At 42.4% G+C, this 13,817-nt stretch overlaps 1 protein-coding gene across 6 annotated transcripts in view; it reads left to right on the top strand.

Annotated features, from left to right (window-relative positions):
* The window catches only part of si:zfos-588f8.1, a 53,703-nt gene that overhangs the window by 29,726 nt on the left and 10,160 nt on the right, over positions 1-13,817 (top strand). For 5 of the 6 annotated variants that reach the window (XR_009921926.1, XM_062395073.1, XM_062395072.1 and 2 more), the window contains exons 5-21: positions 1,307-1,401; positions 4,296-4,358; positions 5,660-5,759; positions 6,512-6,612; positions 6,933-7,062; positions 7,308-7,397; positions 7,665-7,781; positions 7,886-8,020; positions 8,429-8,550; positions 8,682-8,823; positions 8,923-9,118; positions 9,620-9,695; positions 11,831-11,944; positions 12,787-12,826; positions 12,954-13,076; positions 13,200-13,280; positions 13,584-13,694. Coding sequence is in view for 5 of the 6 variants with exons in the window: in XM_062395073.1 (XP_062251057.1) it covers positions 1,307-1,401; positions 4,296-4,358; positions 5,660-5,759; positions 6,512-6,612; positions 6,933-7,062; positions 7,308-7,397; positions 7,665-7,781; positions 7,886-8,020; positions 8,429-8,550; positions 8,682-8,823; positions 8,923-9,118; positions 9,620-9,695; positions 11,831-11,944; positions 12,787-12,826; positions 12,954-13,076; positions 13,200-13,280; positions 13,584-13,694 (1,836 nt within the window). In the remaining variant the exon portion in view is untranslated. The remainder of the gene's footprint in view (positions 1-1,306; positions 1,402-4,295; positions 4,359-5,659; positions 5,760-6,511; positions 6,613-6,932; positions 7,063-7,307; positions 7,398-7,664; positions 7,782-7,885; positions 8,021-8,428; positions 8,551-8,681; positions 8,824-8,922; positions 9,119-9,619; positions 9,696-11,830; positions 11,945-12,786; positions 12,827-12,953; positions 13,077-13,199; positions 13,281-13,583; positions 13,695-13,817) is intronic. The other variant, XM_062395074.1, reaches the window with a different exon arrangement.

The raw sequence follows: 13,817 nt of genomic DNA, 5'->3' as shown, positions 1-13,817 counted from the left end.
GTACAAAGAGACAATAAAGGTTAGTTGTTATTTTGATGCAAATTGGAAGACAGCAAAATAAAAGCTTTAGTAATACAAGAGCATGTATGTTAATCTAGGAAGCCAGGCATGCTGGCGCAGAGGAATTGAAAATAGGTCAACATTCCCAAATCTCAATCAGACCCTGTGTGTCTGTTGTGCCCCCTAACTCTAATCATGCCTAACACCACTGTATCAAATTCACCCTGCAACTGCTTTTGGTAGACCCAATCTCCTATTTAACATGCACTGAATCCACTTCCCCTGTGGTGGCCTTTTGTTGAGTGTCTGTGTGTGTATCTGTCTTTCTGTAGCCATGGGAGCATGTGCAACATGAAGGGGGAGAAAACGACTGCTATTCTGTTACCGTATCAGTGCAATAAACCCCTGGCTGGGTTAGCATGAGCCTGAGGCCTGGAGAGTAACCCTGGTCCTCTCTGTCTGCTATTACAGAGAAAACGTCTGTCCCAACCTCATTTATCATCACTGACCTATGCTCTCTCTCTCTCTCTCTCTCTCTCTCTCTCTCTGTCTGTCTCTCTGTCTCTCTCGCTCTCGCTCTGTCTCTTTGTCTCTGTCTCTGTCTCTGTCTCTGTCTCTCTCTCTGTCTCTATCTCTCTTACTCACACACACACACACACACACACATACACACATACTGATCAAGGGAATGAGGGGGAAAAGGTCTTCAAGGAGGAAAAAGAAGAGAATGAAAAGAAAGAGATGGATGGCAATAGAGTGAGGGGAGGGCAAGAGGGGACAACGAGTTGCAGATGCTTCCCCCCCCCCCCCCCCCCCCCCCCCCCCCAAACCCCAAAGACACACACACACACACACGGTCCCACCCCCTTCTGTGGTCTCAGCTGCTGTCTAAAAACAAGATTGAACCCCTGCACTATCCAGTTTCTTTGTTACCATGGTGATTTGTTGCTGCTGTTGACTCCAGTAAGGGTGCTGATAGATCTGCTGACTCAAAGGTGCACTCAGTTGTGTTGTTGCACCTCCGTGTGAGGTTTGCAACTCTGCACATTTCAAGTTAGGTTTCAAAACATCAATAGAGGACAATGCTTAAAAATCGAGCCTGATGCGATGCTCCGAAATCATTTGCTGCTTTTATTCTGCGTGTGACTTCATCTAAATCATTTGGATTTATGTGGTCAAATATCAAGAGGTAAAACAGCTGTGGGAACTTTGCATTAGTCTGAATAAGTTATTTGTATCTGTGTTAGTTTTTGACTTGATCCCATTAAACTTAACATGCGTTTCTCTCCTCTGTTGTTTTTGCTAGGCCTTTGGAAATGCCAAGACAGCACACAACAACAACTCCAGCCGCTTTGGTAAATTCATCCAGGTTAACTATCTGGAGAGTGGAGTGGTCAGAGGGTGAGTAATTAAAACCGGCTCCGTGTGTGTGTGTTTGTTTGTGTCTTTGCAATTTACTACTTTCGACCAGGTCAAGTCTTTTGACGCATTGTCTTAATGACCATACACATACCTTAAATGTGTTATGTTCTGTATCTTCCTCCTTTTGCTCGTCACCACCGTCATCTACCTCTATAATCTCTTCCTCTTTGCTCTTTTTACTGCTGGTCATGTGGTTCCTCATCTGTGCAGTGTGTGTTTATGTTTGTGGGGGCACCGAAACTGTGAACCACTAGCATGTCCTTCCTTTTTTCTCAGCATTCAAACTCTGGTTAGGAGCTGCATCAAAGTCTGGTCGGCTGTGTCACTTCCTCAGTTCCTCATCAGAAGAGCGGAACAGCTGCTCAGTATAATGTCTTAAAAAAGACAACATTATACAAGGGTCTTGAGATGAATGGGTGTGGAGAACATTCTATACGCTATGTGGACTATAGACAGACAGGATGAGATTTTTCACATGGGTGTATATGCTGCGTTTTCATATAAATAAAATATGATTTCAAGTGTGCAAATGCCTGTGGCGACAGCTGCTAAGCTCCACAGTAAGTGGGCATCCCCGACCTGATTATCCCCTGATGGCACCAGGTCTCATTGTGCTCTATTGATTTTCTCACCCTGAGAATCGTTTGTAAACCAATCCCGAGAGTGTATCATTGACAGTTTGGGCTTTTCTGTGCTACAGAGTAGTCCCTCCCTGAATAACAGAGTGTCACTAAGAAACTTAAGTGAAAAACATTAGCTAATATTTGAAGCTTCTTGCTAAGGGTAGTTTTAACTTATTAGCCTGTCACACTGTCATGTGTTTCTGTCCCAGTGTCAGTGCTTGTAACGTGGCTGTGTCATGTGATGCACAAAACTGTCACTAAGATGAAATGACCTTGTATGAAATGTTAATGATGCATTATGTTAGATCACCATTTCTTATATCATGGGCCATTGGACATTTTCATGGTAAGGCATAATAGTAATAACAATATTTATTTTATTTTTTTTCTATCTTTATCCATAACAAAAAAAATGTGTTCTCTCCATTAATGTTATTATTTGGTCAACCTTAAAGTGAAATCACTTTTTTTTTAAAGCATAATTATTACAAAAGACAAAAGCTAGTAGATAAATTTAACAGTGCAAATTACCATGCAATTAAAAAACTTTTTTTTTACATGTACCGTCTGTACTCACATGACCCTTCAGGTGGTTATGACTGATTAGTGGCAGTATCAGTTGCAGCAGATCAGTTATAGCAACACAGGAAATGTGCACTAGGTGATTTTTTTTTTTTTTATATGTGGTGCAAACTAGCTTAAATCAATATCCTTTATGTCCTTCAACCAGCTCCTGTAATAATGTGGCTTTAATTTCCCTTTCACTGTTATTTCTGGGGTTGGTAGTTGGGAGCGTCCGACTTTGAAAACGAAATATTAAAAACTAAAACACCTCTCATAGTTACCTCCAGGTTACGTGTTCAAGAAAACCTCTGCTTCACACCAGTAAAGTATTCAGAGGATCACGGCAGCCCTGCTCTGTAGACTTAACAAAGACTGCCTGTCTATCTCTCCATCTCCAGTGGCAGCCATTCAGACAGTCAATAGAGGAGATTAACAAAGGGAAGGCTGCTGTTCCACTCTGCTCTGCTTTCTGAGCAGGCCCACTCACTGACGGGATGTTTTTATGCTCTCTCTCTCTCACACTGACTCTCTGTGCGTCTAATCCTTCCTCACTGGGACTGAGCGTAATGGAGCAGGACCATGACAAGCAACTCCCACTTTAGTGGAGGTGTAAAAAGGAGCTGGTGTATGAGTGACAAATGCCTGAGAGCTAACGTACTGTATATGTGTGTTACTATTCTCTAATCAGTTGGTATAAATAATAGGGTTTTTCTAAAAGCCTTTGATACAAATGATGTCTGTCGAGATATGGTCAAAAAGTATTATCACCTTTCCTGCCAGTCAGAATAATCGAGTAGATCAAGGATTTTCTTTTTCTTTTTTACTTTCTTTAAAATGGTGAGATAGGGCCTTTGCCTTGGTAGAGGTATGCATTCTACCCTTCTAGTTAAACATATTCTGAACTTACTCTGTTAAAGATTAATCGTAACTATTCTTATGTAATGATCAAATGGTATTTCTCGGCGTATCTGTGGTCTTAGTCAACTAAAACAAATCTCAACATCTTTAATTGAATTCATAACGGTGAAAATTAAAAATGACCACCAGTGGATCAGTGCAGTAGATGCACAGTACGTCTGTATTTGAGGCATCAGTTTTAGCAGATGGACACCGCAACCTTTCTCACAGCACAGTTATATTCTTAGTGTATCATGACGACTGGCGTCAGTGTTGTATTTGCTTGGATATAGAAAATAACCACTCTGACTGATTTGCAGTCTGATTTAGACAACCTAACGACCTTGGCCTGGAGTAGTGGGTAAATACAGCTACTTTTAAAAGGGCATGTCTCATGACTGCAGAGGTCGGACAGGATAAAGCTTACGGTACCTGTATCATTTTTACTATACAATGGAGTTACATAAATTAACAACAGGGTTGTCTGGTTTTTGCTGCTTGTCTGTCTGTGTGTTGCTATGTGTGTGAAACGCATGGGACCCTATCTGAAAGCTTTGTTCACTCTTTGATTGATCCGGCCATCTGTCCTAATTTCCCCCTCCTGCTCCTCCCCTCGTTGTTTATTACCAACCCACTTTCACATGTGACCCGACAAAATCCAGACACTCACAGAGAGACAGCGCTGAGTGACCCATAGTGATAATTGATTAATCCTCTTTGTTTTTTTCTTCATCCACTTTTCTCTTGTCCTCTTTTCTTTCCTCCTCATCTCTCTTCTCCTTTATTTAGGGCTGTTGTGGAGAAGTATCTCCTGGAGAAGTCTCGGCTGGTCTCCAGAGAGAAGAACGAGAGGTGAGGAGAGACGGGCAGGGTCTTAACCCCTGACCCCCACTGACCTTCATGGGGCCCTTTGTACAAACATGGGGAGTTTCTTTGCAGGAGCCACTGACAGTTTGCAGTCAGCTGAAGGCTGCTGTCTTTAGTCTTTACACTTGTACACCCATATATACACATACTCACATATTGTTGCTGTCAGACTTGTCATAAATCAAATATATCAGTTAGCCTTTACCTTTGTCAATATTAGTATTATTAAATATTAAATAAAGCTTGTGACAAAATCTTGTGGTACTCAGAATTTCCTTCACAAGATAAAGTTTGTTTTGGCCCTGTGAATCCAGTTTTGTCTGAGTTAAAAATTACCTTGCTACACAAACAAATGATAAAGGGGAAAAAATCCCTCTCCTGTCAGTCGTTCCTGAGAGACACCGCCTCACTGGTCATGTCGTCACTTAATCTTCTGTCACGTTGCTGTTACTCACAGTGACATTCACTCTGTTCAATGAGACACAGTCTGTAAGGAAAGAGAAAATCCACCAGTGTTTTCAATTTCTGTGTGATATAATCACTGAAGAATGAATCATTACCACTGGGAAACCAACAGAACACCCTAACCCGTCCAATATAAAAGAGCAAAGCCTTATCCATAACACTGTGCTTTAACTGTTACTGACACAGGAAGACTTTTCCAAACATCACAAGTTTTGTTTTATCTTTTCTAGTTGATACATTGATACAGATACACACAAACTTTCATGAGTGTTGCTCTGTAATCCTGTTATCTACCACTGAACAGCTCAGCCGACCTGGTTGATGCTTTGTTTAAAAACACACCGTTGTTTTTTATTATTCAGCCGCTTCCTTTCCAGATTTCTCCAGCTGGTTTTGATAAATTAAATCACCTTTCATTGACAAACCTGCCGCTGTATCCTCCAGGCTTTAACCAGTGTACTGTCAAAAACAAGCTGCTGTTGACAGAGCTTCTTGCCTGTCGAGTCAGGGAGGAAATCTACTGTATGATGTCATCGTTTCTAAGTAATAGGTGTGGGAAATCCTTGCTCTCGTAGGCTGTCACCTGAGTATCTACTGTCCCTTCCCATTGATACCGAGAGTGGAAACTGAGATTCATGTCACTGCCCTCCATTGTCTTCTGTTAATTATCTTTTTACAATGAGTTTTATCAGTAACGGCCCCTCATTTGTGACCACAAACATACCAGATAATAAGACAAACAAGATGATGGAAGCACATATGAATAAGTTTATCCAATGAAGTGTTTGACTTTACATGTATTACCGTGTTGTTTTTTCCAGGAACTACCATGTGTTTTACTACCTGTTGTTGGGAGCCTCAGAGGAGGAGAGGAAGGAGTTTAAGCTGCTGCCGCCTGAAGAATACTTCTACCTCAAGCAGGTGCAGTGCTGCGCTTCTGTTGCGTCACATCCAGCAGTTAACACCCATCTCTTTATATCACTAGTGCAGTGCCTGTTCTAAAAATTACTGTCTGGAATCGGCTGTACGCTTGGCCTGTGGTGATGCTGGTTTCAGCTTACTTTCTAAAACTGTTAAAATATCCACAGAACCCCACAATGATTTGTTCCCTTGTTTATTCAAAGTTTACAGAACCCCAAACTGGAAAATCTGTTGTTTTTGCTGTTGTCATGATCGACAACATCACTTTCGTGGAGTATCAGCCGACACGGCTACAGAGCACTGGTCGCCTGTTTATTTAAAAAATTACAGCAAATGGGATACAACACTGCCAATTGTGAAGCAGATAAGATGAAAGGCTTTCAAGATATGCAAGCTACATACAGACAGAGATTTCTAGAGTTAGTAGATAGATTTATTCTACACTAGTCTGATCAATCTTATAAATATTCACTACTACAACCTGTTGTAATTCACTGTTCATAGACCTGTTATTCATTCAGACTGTCAGGCTTCTGAATAAGCTGCTGTACACAGTCCCTGTTCAGCGCGCACATGTGAACTGCATGCTAATCGAGGTGTCTTTGTTCTCTCACTCGTTAATATGCCCCTCTATCTTCACCTCTCTCCTTTCATTCGCCTCTGATCTTCCTGTTTATTTTTCCATTTCGTGTTTTGCTTTCATTGTCTCATCTACATCGACTGCCCTACTAACTGTCTGTCTTTCCTTGCAGCAAAACTTTAAGATCGAGGATGAGGAAGATTTGCGTCATGACTTTGAAAGGCTGCAGCAGGCAATGGAGATGGTTGGCTTCCTTTCTGCCACCAAGAAACAGTAAGTGAACATGTCCAGTGTAATGTGGGAGCCTGCTATTCTTACCCCCTCAGTCCTTAAAAAGTTATTTTTGTCAAAGCATGGAGTCATTTGATCAAGATATAAATTACAACAAAGCTACTCTTTAGCGAGTCTGCTTCACACCAACAGTTTCATCTAACAAACGAATGTAGCAGATAATTTGATAGTGTGAGAGACAAGGCGTCTATTCATTTTTCACATAAATAGATGATGAGGCCGAAGAGGAGCAATGCAGTCGCTGCATTTGTCATATGACTGATACTTAACTTTATCTAATTCTTTTGATGACTATGTTGCAGGATCTTTTCTGTCCTCTCGGCCATCTTGTATCTGGGCAACGTGACCTACAGGAGGAAGTCAACCGGCCGAGACGAGGGGCTGGATGTGGGACCACCAGAGGTCCTGTCCACGCTGTCTGATCTGCTAAAGGTAACACATTTGTGTGTCTCTTTGTGAATCCATTTATCGCTTTGCCTGTGAGTTATTTCACTGTCAATGTTAAGAAAGTATACAAAAGCATGCACATCTAAACTTGGTCTAAACACTTGGTGCTGGACAGAAGTGATGGAAACTTCCCACCAATCTGAGATGTCAAACTAATATGTTTTTGGAAGCCTCAACTGATTCCTGTCTTCTGACTGTCGTTAGCATTAACCTGTGGATGCCTCTCTCAGGTTAAAGAGGAGCTGCTGGTCGAGGCGCTGACGAAGAGGAAAACAGTAACAGTCAATGACAAGCTGATCCTCCCATACAGCCATTCTGAGGTGAGCACCAGTCTCTGCAACGTGTCATAACTGTGTCTTTCTGCTTCTTCCTCTCTATTGATAATACTGTAGATCTCTTCTTGCAGTCAGTTCTCAACATTTTGACTTGATTTTTAAATCCTCACACACATTTCTCTCTACCTGTCTTTTTTGTGTGTGGTTATAGTCTCCTTCCAAAGACACACGGTCAAACTGCACCTTTTCTCTTATGCTCATTTTGTTCAAGTTTTTCTCAATGTTCATATCCTCCACTTCTTCTCTCATCAGGCTATCACAGCCAGAGACTCCATGGCCAAATCTCTGTACAGCGCCTTGTTCGACTGGATCGTCCTACGCATCAATCACGCACTGCTTAACAAGAAAGACATGGAGGAATCTGTTCCAGTGAGACTCATACGCTCAAAATACATGGAAAGAAATATACATATGCACATTGTAAAACACTGAATAATATATCTCCAATGTTCGGCTGGTGTCTTGTTTTCCAGTGCTTGTCCATCGGTGTCCTGGACATTTTTGGCTTTGAGGACTTTGCAACAAACAGCTTTGAGCAGTTCTGCATTAACTATGCAAACGAGCAGCTGCAGTATTACTTCAATCATCACATCTTCAATCTGGAACAGGTGAGATCATTGGTTTATGTCCCTCGTCCTAAAATAATCTAATGTGAAACTGAGGTCAGAAGATTTACTTCCCTGTAATTCAAACTGTTTTCACTTCTGTGTGTTCTCCTGCTCCATAAATGACTAATGATGAATCATTGAAAGTTCTTGATCTCTGATAGGAGGTAGTGTCACATGGAAGTTATTTGTATCCCTCAAAGTTCAGGGCTATGATAAGAATACAAATGAAAGATGAATTAATTATTATCATATTTAATAATTTAGTCAAATGTCATACTGCTCCATCTTTTTGGCACACACATTCAAAATATTCTCAGATTTCAGATTAATTGGTTAAATAATTCAGAAAGATCATCTCGACTTTTCCATTGAGCTGGTCCTTGAAATGCCCCGTCCTGTCTCACGCAGGAGGAGTACCAAGCAGAGGGAATCACGTGGCACAACATCGACTACACAGACAACGTGGGCTGTATCCACCTCATCAGCAAGAAGCCCACTGGTCTGCTTTACCTGCTTGATGAGGAGAGCAAGTAAGACACAGCTACAGAGGACTCGCTCTCTATTCATGTCTAAGGCATTTGTGAATGAATAAAGTTTGTTTAAATTCTGTTGAAGCCTTTCCATTTATCTCTTTTCTTTCTTCTCTGTGTTCGTGCCCCAGCTTTCCCCACGCCACAGACGAGACTTTATTGGCTAAATTCAAGCAGCAGCACCAGGGCAACAAATACTTTATCCCCACAGCCGTCATGGAGCCCGCCTTCGTCATTCGCCACTTTGCTGGAAAAGTCAAATATCAGATAAAGGTAAGCAGGGAGATGGATAAGCCATAGGTGAAACATCAATAGTTGATTCCTTCAATTCAAAGGATTTGGTGTAATTTACTCCGTCTTTGGTGTCACCAGGATTTCCGTGAGAAGAACACAGACCACATGCGTCCTGACATTGTGGCGTTGTTGCGGAGCAGTGATCGTGCCTACGTTCGGCAGCTCATCGGCATGGACCCGGTTGCCATGTTTCGGTGGGGCATCCTGCGCGCCACCATCAGAGGCCTCGCTGCCTTCAATGAGGCTGGCCGTTCCTGGGCTGCCAAAACATCCGGTACGTTATCAGTGTACCACTGTCAGCCAGTCATGGGTCAAATTAAATTATAGTATTTTTGCCTCTTTTGTTATTGGCAGCATACACATTCCATCTGAGAATTTTCTTGAAAGTATTCAAAAAGTAGCATATCATAGCTGTATCCTCAGACCACTATTGCATTTCATAGCAAACCTCCTGACCGCTGCAGTTTCTTTGCTGTGTGATAAGCCTTTTCAGGTCAGCACCTAGAGGAATATGTTCAGAGTTCAGAAACGTGAGGCTTTAGGAGATTTTGAAGTTTTCGCTGCAATTCTCAATCCTCCAGACTATTTTTGTCCTCTCAGACACAGCCCATTGACGTAGGCGCCTTTTTATGTGGATTAGCAAGATTAAATTAAGAGAAAAAAGAAAACAACAGAAACTTCTGCAGTCATGTGCCTCTGATCAACCTCTATGGTGCCAGAGAGCCTGCTTATGATAAATACACTGTTTCACTTGTTATTGTGTGTTGTGTTTTAGGTGTTGTCCGTCCAGTCTCCAGAACTCCTTTAGGAGAGCTTCAGCGTTCCAATGCCCCAATAGAAAGAATGTACAAGTAAGTAATGTAAATAGCTGAAGATGAAACTTGTCTCCCTTGATCTTCATGGTTTTGGTTTTCTAACTATCAGGTCGGTTTCCTTTGGAGGAGTCGGTCATCTAATGATCTTTGGGAGTCGGAGCAGACTGTCCTGTTCATTTTGTGTTCAATGTCCTTGTTACCCCTAACTTTCAGGAAACACACTGATTACATTCCCAGTTTGATGGTCCTTGCTGATGGTGAAGGAAATGTTTAAAATGGTTGGTGAACTGTGGACCTCCTCGTGTCTTTGGTACTGGATGAGATAATGAAGAATAACGTCCGAGGCCTTCTGCAGCTGTTTATCTGAATTATTAAATGTCATTTGAGCTGAATCCACAAAAACGCTAACTTTTAGCATCACCCTGAAAGGCGAATCTTCCTTCACCTCATTTAAGTCACCAACGTCCTCTCCACCCTTTGGTGACCCCAGTGTGTGCGGTTCTCTCCTCTCCCCTCCACAGACGAGCTTCTATGCTCGATTTCTACTTTGATCCCTCAGAGGAGCGCCCTCTAGAGGCCTTTGAAGACATCTTTGCTAGCTATGAGAGTAAGAAGTAAGTGAATTTGGTGGACAAGGGAAAAGGATTGAAGACATGAGGCCTGGCAGTAGGAAATGTGCTCTGTTTTGTGGTAAAAGATACAGGTCTCCTTCAATCTCTGAGTTTGCGCCCATTTAAAACTCATCTGAATTTTTTTTTATAGCTGTTTAATGTAAATATGAATCTTTTTCCTTATTGGTAATTAAGTACACCAGTATGACACAGAACAGCAAAGATTTTACCTTGAGTTCTCCCTCTACCTTCACAGTAATCTCGTCTTTTCTCTAGCTCGCTCTCTCCTTCCTCACTTTTATTATTCCGGCTATCGAGCACAGGAAGGTGTTTGTACTGGCCTACTCTGATTAGGCACCCAGATTACTTACATCATCTATAGACCGCTGGAAACACACGTGTATTCATAGGTGTACAGGGAACCCAAGCAAAATAGACAAAGTAAATTAGAAGAGCCTTCTCAGGAGGGAGAAAAACCATGGGGAATATTTTTAGATCAGTGGGTCCTCTGAACCTCGACTTTTCTACCTCCTGCTTTCAGATCTGAAACTGCTGGGTTATGATTCTGAGGACTGAATACCTTAAGTGATTGTTTAACCTTAAGCAAATAATTGAATCATCCAGTCTGCTCCAGATCTGCAGTAACTGATCAGTAGAAGTCAGATTCACTGTGACTCACGTACTGTATATGTTGCCCATTTCCTTCACTGCCTCGCCTCCTCTGTCTTTATGGTTATTCATGGTAAGTATCGAAAAGCATTGCATGGACAAGCTCTGGGACATGGAAAAAGTCCCTCATATTAACCTCATCAGACTCAGTGATCAGTGTAACACCAGCTCTATTAGAGGTCCATGAATCCCCCCCCCAAAAAAAATCACCAGTAACAACTTACAGCCACACAACCAGTAACAGCCCCAGCATGGAAACAGTTGGCCGACCACACTGAACGTCATCTAAGCTCTGCATGTTAACTACCACAGTGGCAGGGATATGGGCATAAATAAGACCCAACATGCCCCAGTGACTCTTTGTGTGTGTGTGTGTGTGTGTGTGTGTGTGTGTGTGTGTGTGTGTGTGTGTGTGTGTGTGTGTGTGTGTGTGTGTGTGTGTGTGTGTGTGTGTGTGTGTGTGTGTGTGTGTGTGTGTGTGTGTGTGTGTGTGTGTGTGTGTGTGTGTGTGTGTGTTTAAAAGGGATATGGCAGCATGGTTGGGTGGTCTTGTGGTTTCCACATACATAAACACAAACAGTGGGTTATTATACTTTGTGGGTTATGCTTCACGGATGAAGAAAGAGTGAAAGCTAAGGTTTCTCTTGATATCAGACCCCCAACTATCCTGCTGCGGTTGTTCCTCTTTTGGGTTTTTACACTGGTGTGTTTTGGTCTAAGGTGTGCTAACAGGGATGTTCCATCCCTCCCCCGCTTTATGGGTGTTTTTCTCCCTTTCCTTCCTCCTTTTGTCGGCTTTTCAAACCTTTCTCCTAATTTTCCCCTCCCTCCTCCCTCCTCCCTTCTCCATTACCTCTCCACACTTGGTCTGTGTGGTTGCGGTGTGATCAGAGACATGCATGCAGAGATCATCAGCTCCATTAAGAACTTGCAGCTGGACGGCGAGGACCCGCGCAAGCTGCTGCAGTCCTGGGGTCGTCTCCGCTTCCCGCGACACGTCCTCCAGTGAGTCTGCAGACAGACGCGCCATCAGCTCTCCTCCAGATCAGTCCAGTCTAGTCGGGCTCAGGCAGAACAAGCCCCAGTTAGATGTATTATTATTACAAACACAACATCGACTATCTTTGATGAATTTTATTGTATTTTCAAGTTTTGTTTAATAGGTTTAACTCAACCTGTCATGCATAGTTGTAGCTGTCATGTTTACAACCACTTCTCTGAATGGAACACTAACGTCTCATGTGATCGTCACACCAAACACACTCCTGCTCCAGTAGCAAACATTACATGAGTGGATCTGTTTGTAGATGGTGTCTAGTTTTCTTGAAGGCCGTAGCCGAATCGCCTTGAATACATCACTTTGTTAACTGCTGCATGAACATCATCAGACGTCTCCAGGCATGTGAGGTCTTTCGGAGCATCTTGTGAAAATATGTGCCAGCGGCCTTCGCAGCATGTTAGAGTTTACAGCAAGTTCCTGCAGTCTGACCCTTAGCAACATAAGCAACATGAACATAAATTCCTGGCTCTGTATGTGTTAGTGAAAACAAGAGTGCATGGCTCTCTGTATGGTGAGTATAATGTTTGTTTATATCTTGTCCTCCCTTCATCATCCTCTACTCCATCATCATGTTCCGTCACTCGTTTGTGCCTTGCCTCTGCCCGTCATTCATCCTTCTTCCAGGTTCCAGCCTCGATTTATCACTGACTGACAGCGCATGATGAAGTCGCCAGTCCCCACTAACCCACTTTCTCACACTAAACCAGCTTCTCTTTTTTTCCATCACCCTGCCTCAGCTTTGAACACTTCACTCCATCTAACTTTTTTTTTTTCATCTTTTCTACAGGAAGAACAAGAGCACCAGACAGAAGCAGATCATCCCCAAGGTAAACCCGAGTTTAGTAAGATCAGAGATTAGGGACAAATAAAAAGAAAAAGCTGCTCAAGTCATATGAAGCATTCTGGTCAATTTCATTAGGAAAATCAATTCACTCTTGAATTATTGCTGTGCAGAGTTTGCTGGATTCTCGTTCACTGAAGTTCATTGTGGGTCTGACGCTGCACGATCGCACAACCAAGTCTCTGCTGCACCTGCACAAGAAGAAGAAGCCCCCGAGCATCAGTGCCCAGTTCCAGGTATAACACGTCAAACAATCAGTATCGTCAGTATTTGATATATTAATATTCTCATCGTACACAAACATTCCCTCTAAACAGTCACACTGATGATTCATGAAAACTCTTTTCTGTTTCCTTTAGACTTCTCTGACCAAACTCCTGGAGACTCTGAACAAAGCTGAACCTTTCTTCATTCGCTGCATCCGCTCCAATGCAGAGAAGGTGAGACTCAGTCTAATCATTTGATCTTAAATATCAAATCCTGAAATGTTCTTTCAGTTTATGGTGCATTGCTAGATGACATCTTAAGTCTACTTTTATGCAGGATAATTGTATACACAAGTAAGTTGCACAATAAGAGAAAAAGGTAAAATAAAAACCTTAAGTATGAAAAAACACAGAAATGTCTTGAGCACGATTCACAGGTATAGTGAAGATGATCGTTGTTAGATTTGTTTTCATCTGGGTATCTAAATGGTAAGAGCATAACCAAATGTGCCTTTTGTGTGTCCTCCCTATGAGCAGAAGGAGATGTATCTGGACGAGGCCTTGGTGGTTCAGCAGCTGCGATACACAGGAATGCTGGAAACCGTTCGTATCAGGAGGTCAGGCTACGGAGCCAAGTACACATTCCAGGTACTGTAAAGTTACTCCTCCCTTAGGAAAATTTCACTTGATAATCACAATCTATGCATAATGTCACACCAGGCATGGAGGATATAGTGTTTTGATGGTGTGTAGTGGAAACTACAGCCTGGT

Source organism: Platichthys flesus, chromosome 9 (assembly GCF_949316205.1).
Source record: "Platichthys flesus chromosome 9, fPlaFle2.1, whole genome shotgun sequence".
In the NCBI taxonomy this organism is placed as follows: Eukaryota; Metazoa; Chordata; class Actinopteri; order Pleuronectiformes; family Pleuronectidae; genus Platichthys; species Platichthys flesus.
The sequence above is the reverse complement of the archived record's forward strand: the minus strand, read 5'-3'. Positions and strand labels throughout refer to the sequence as shown.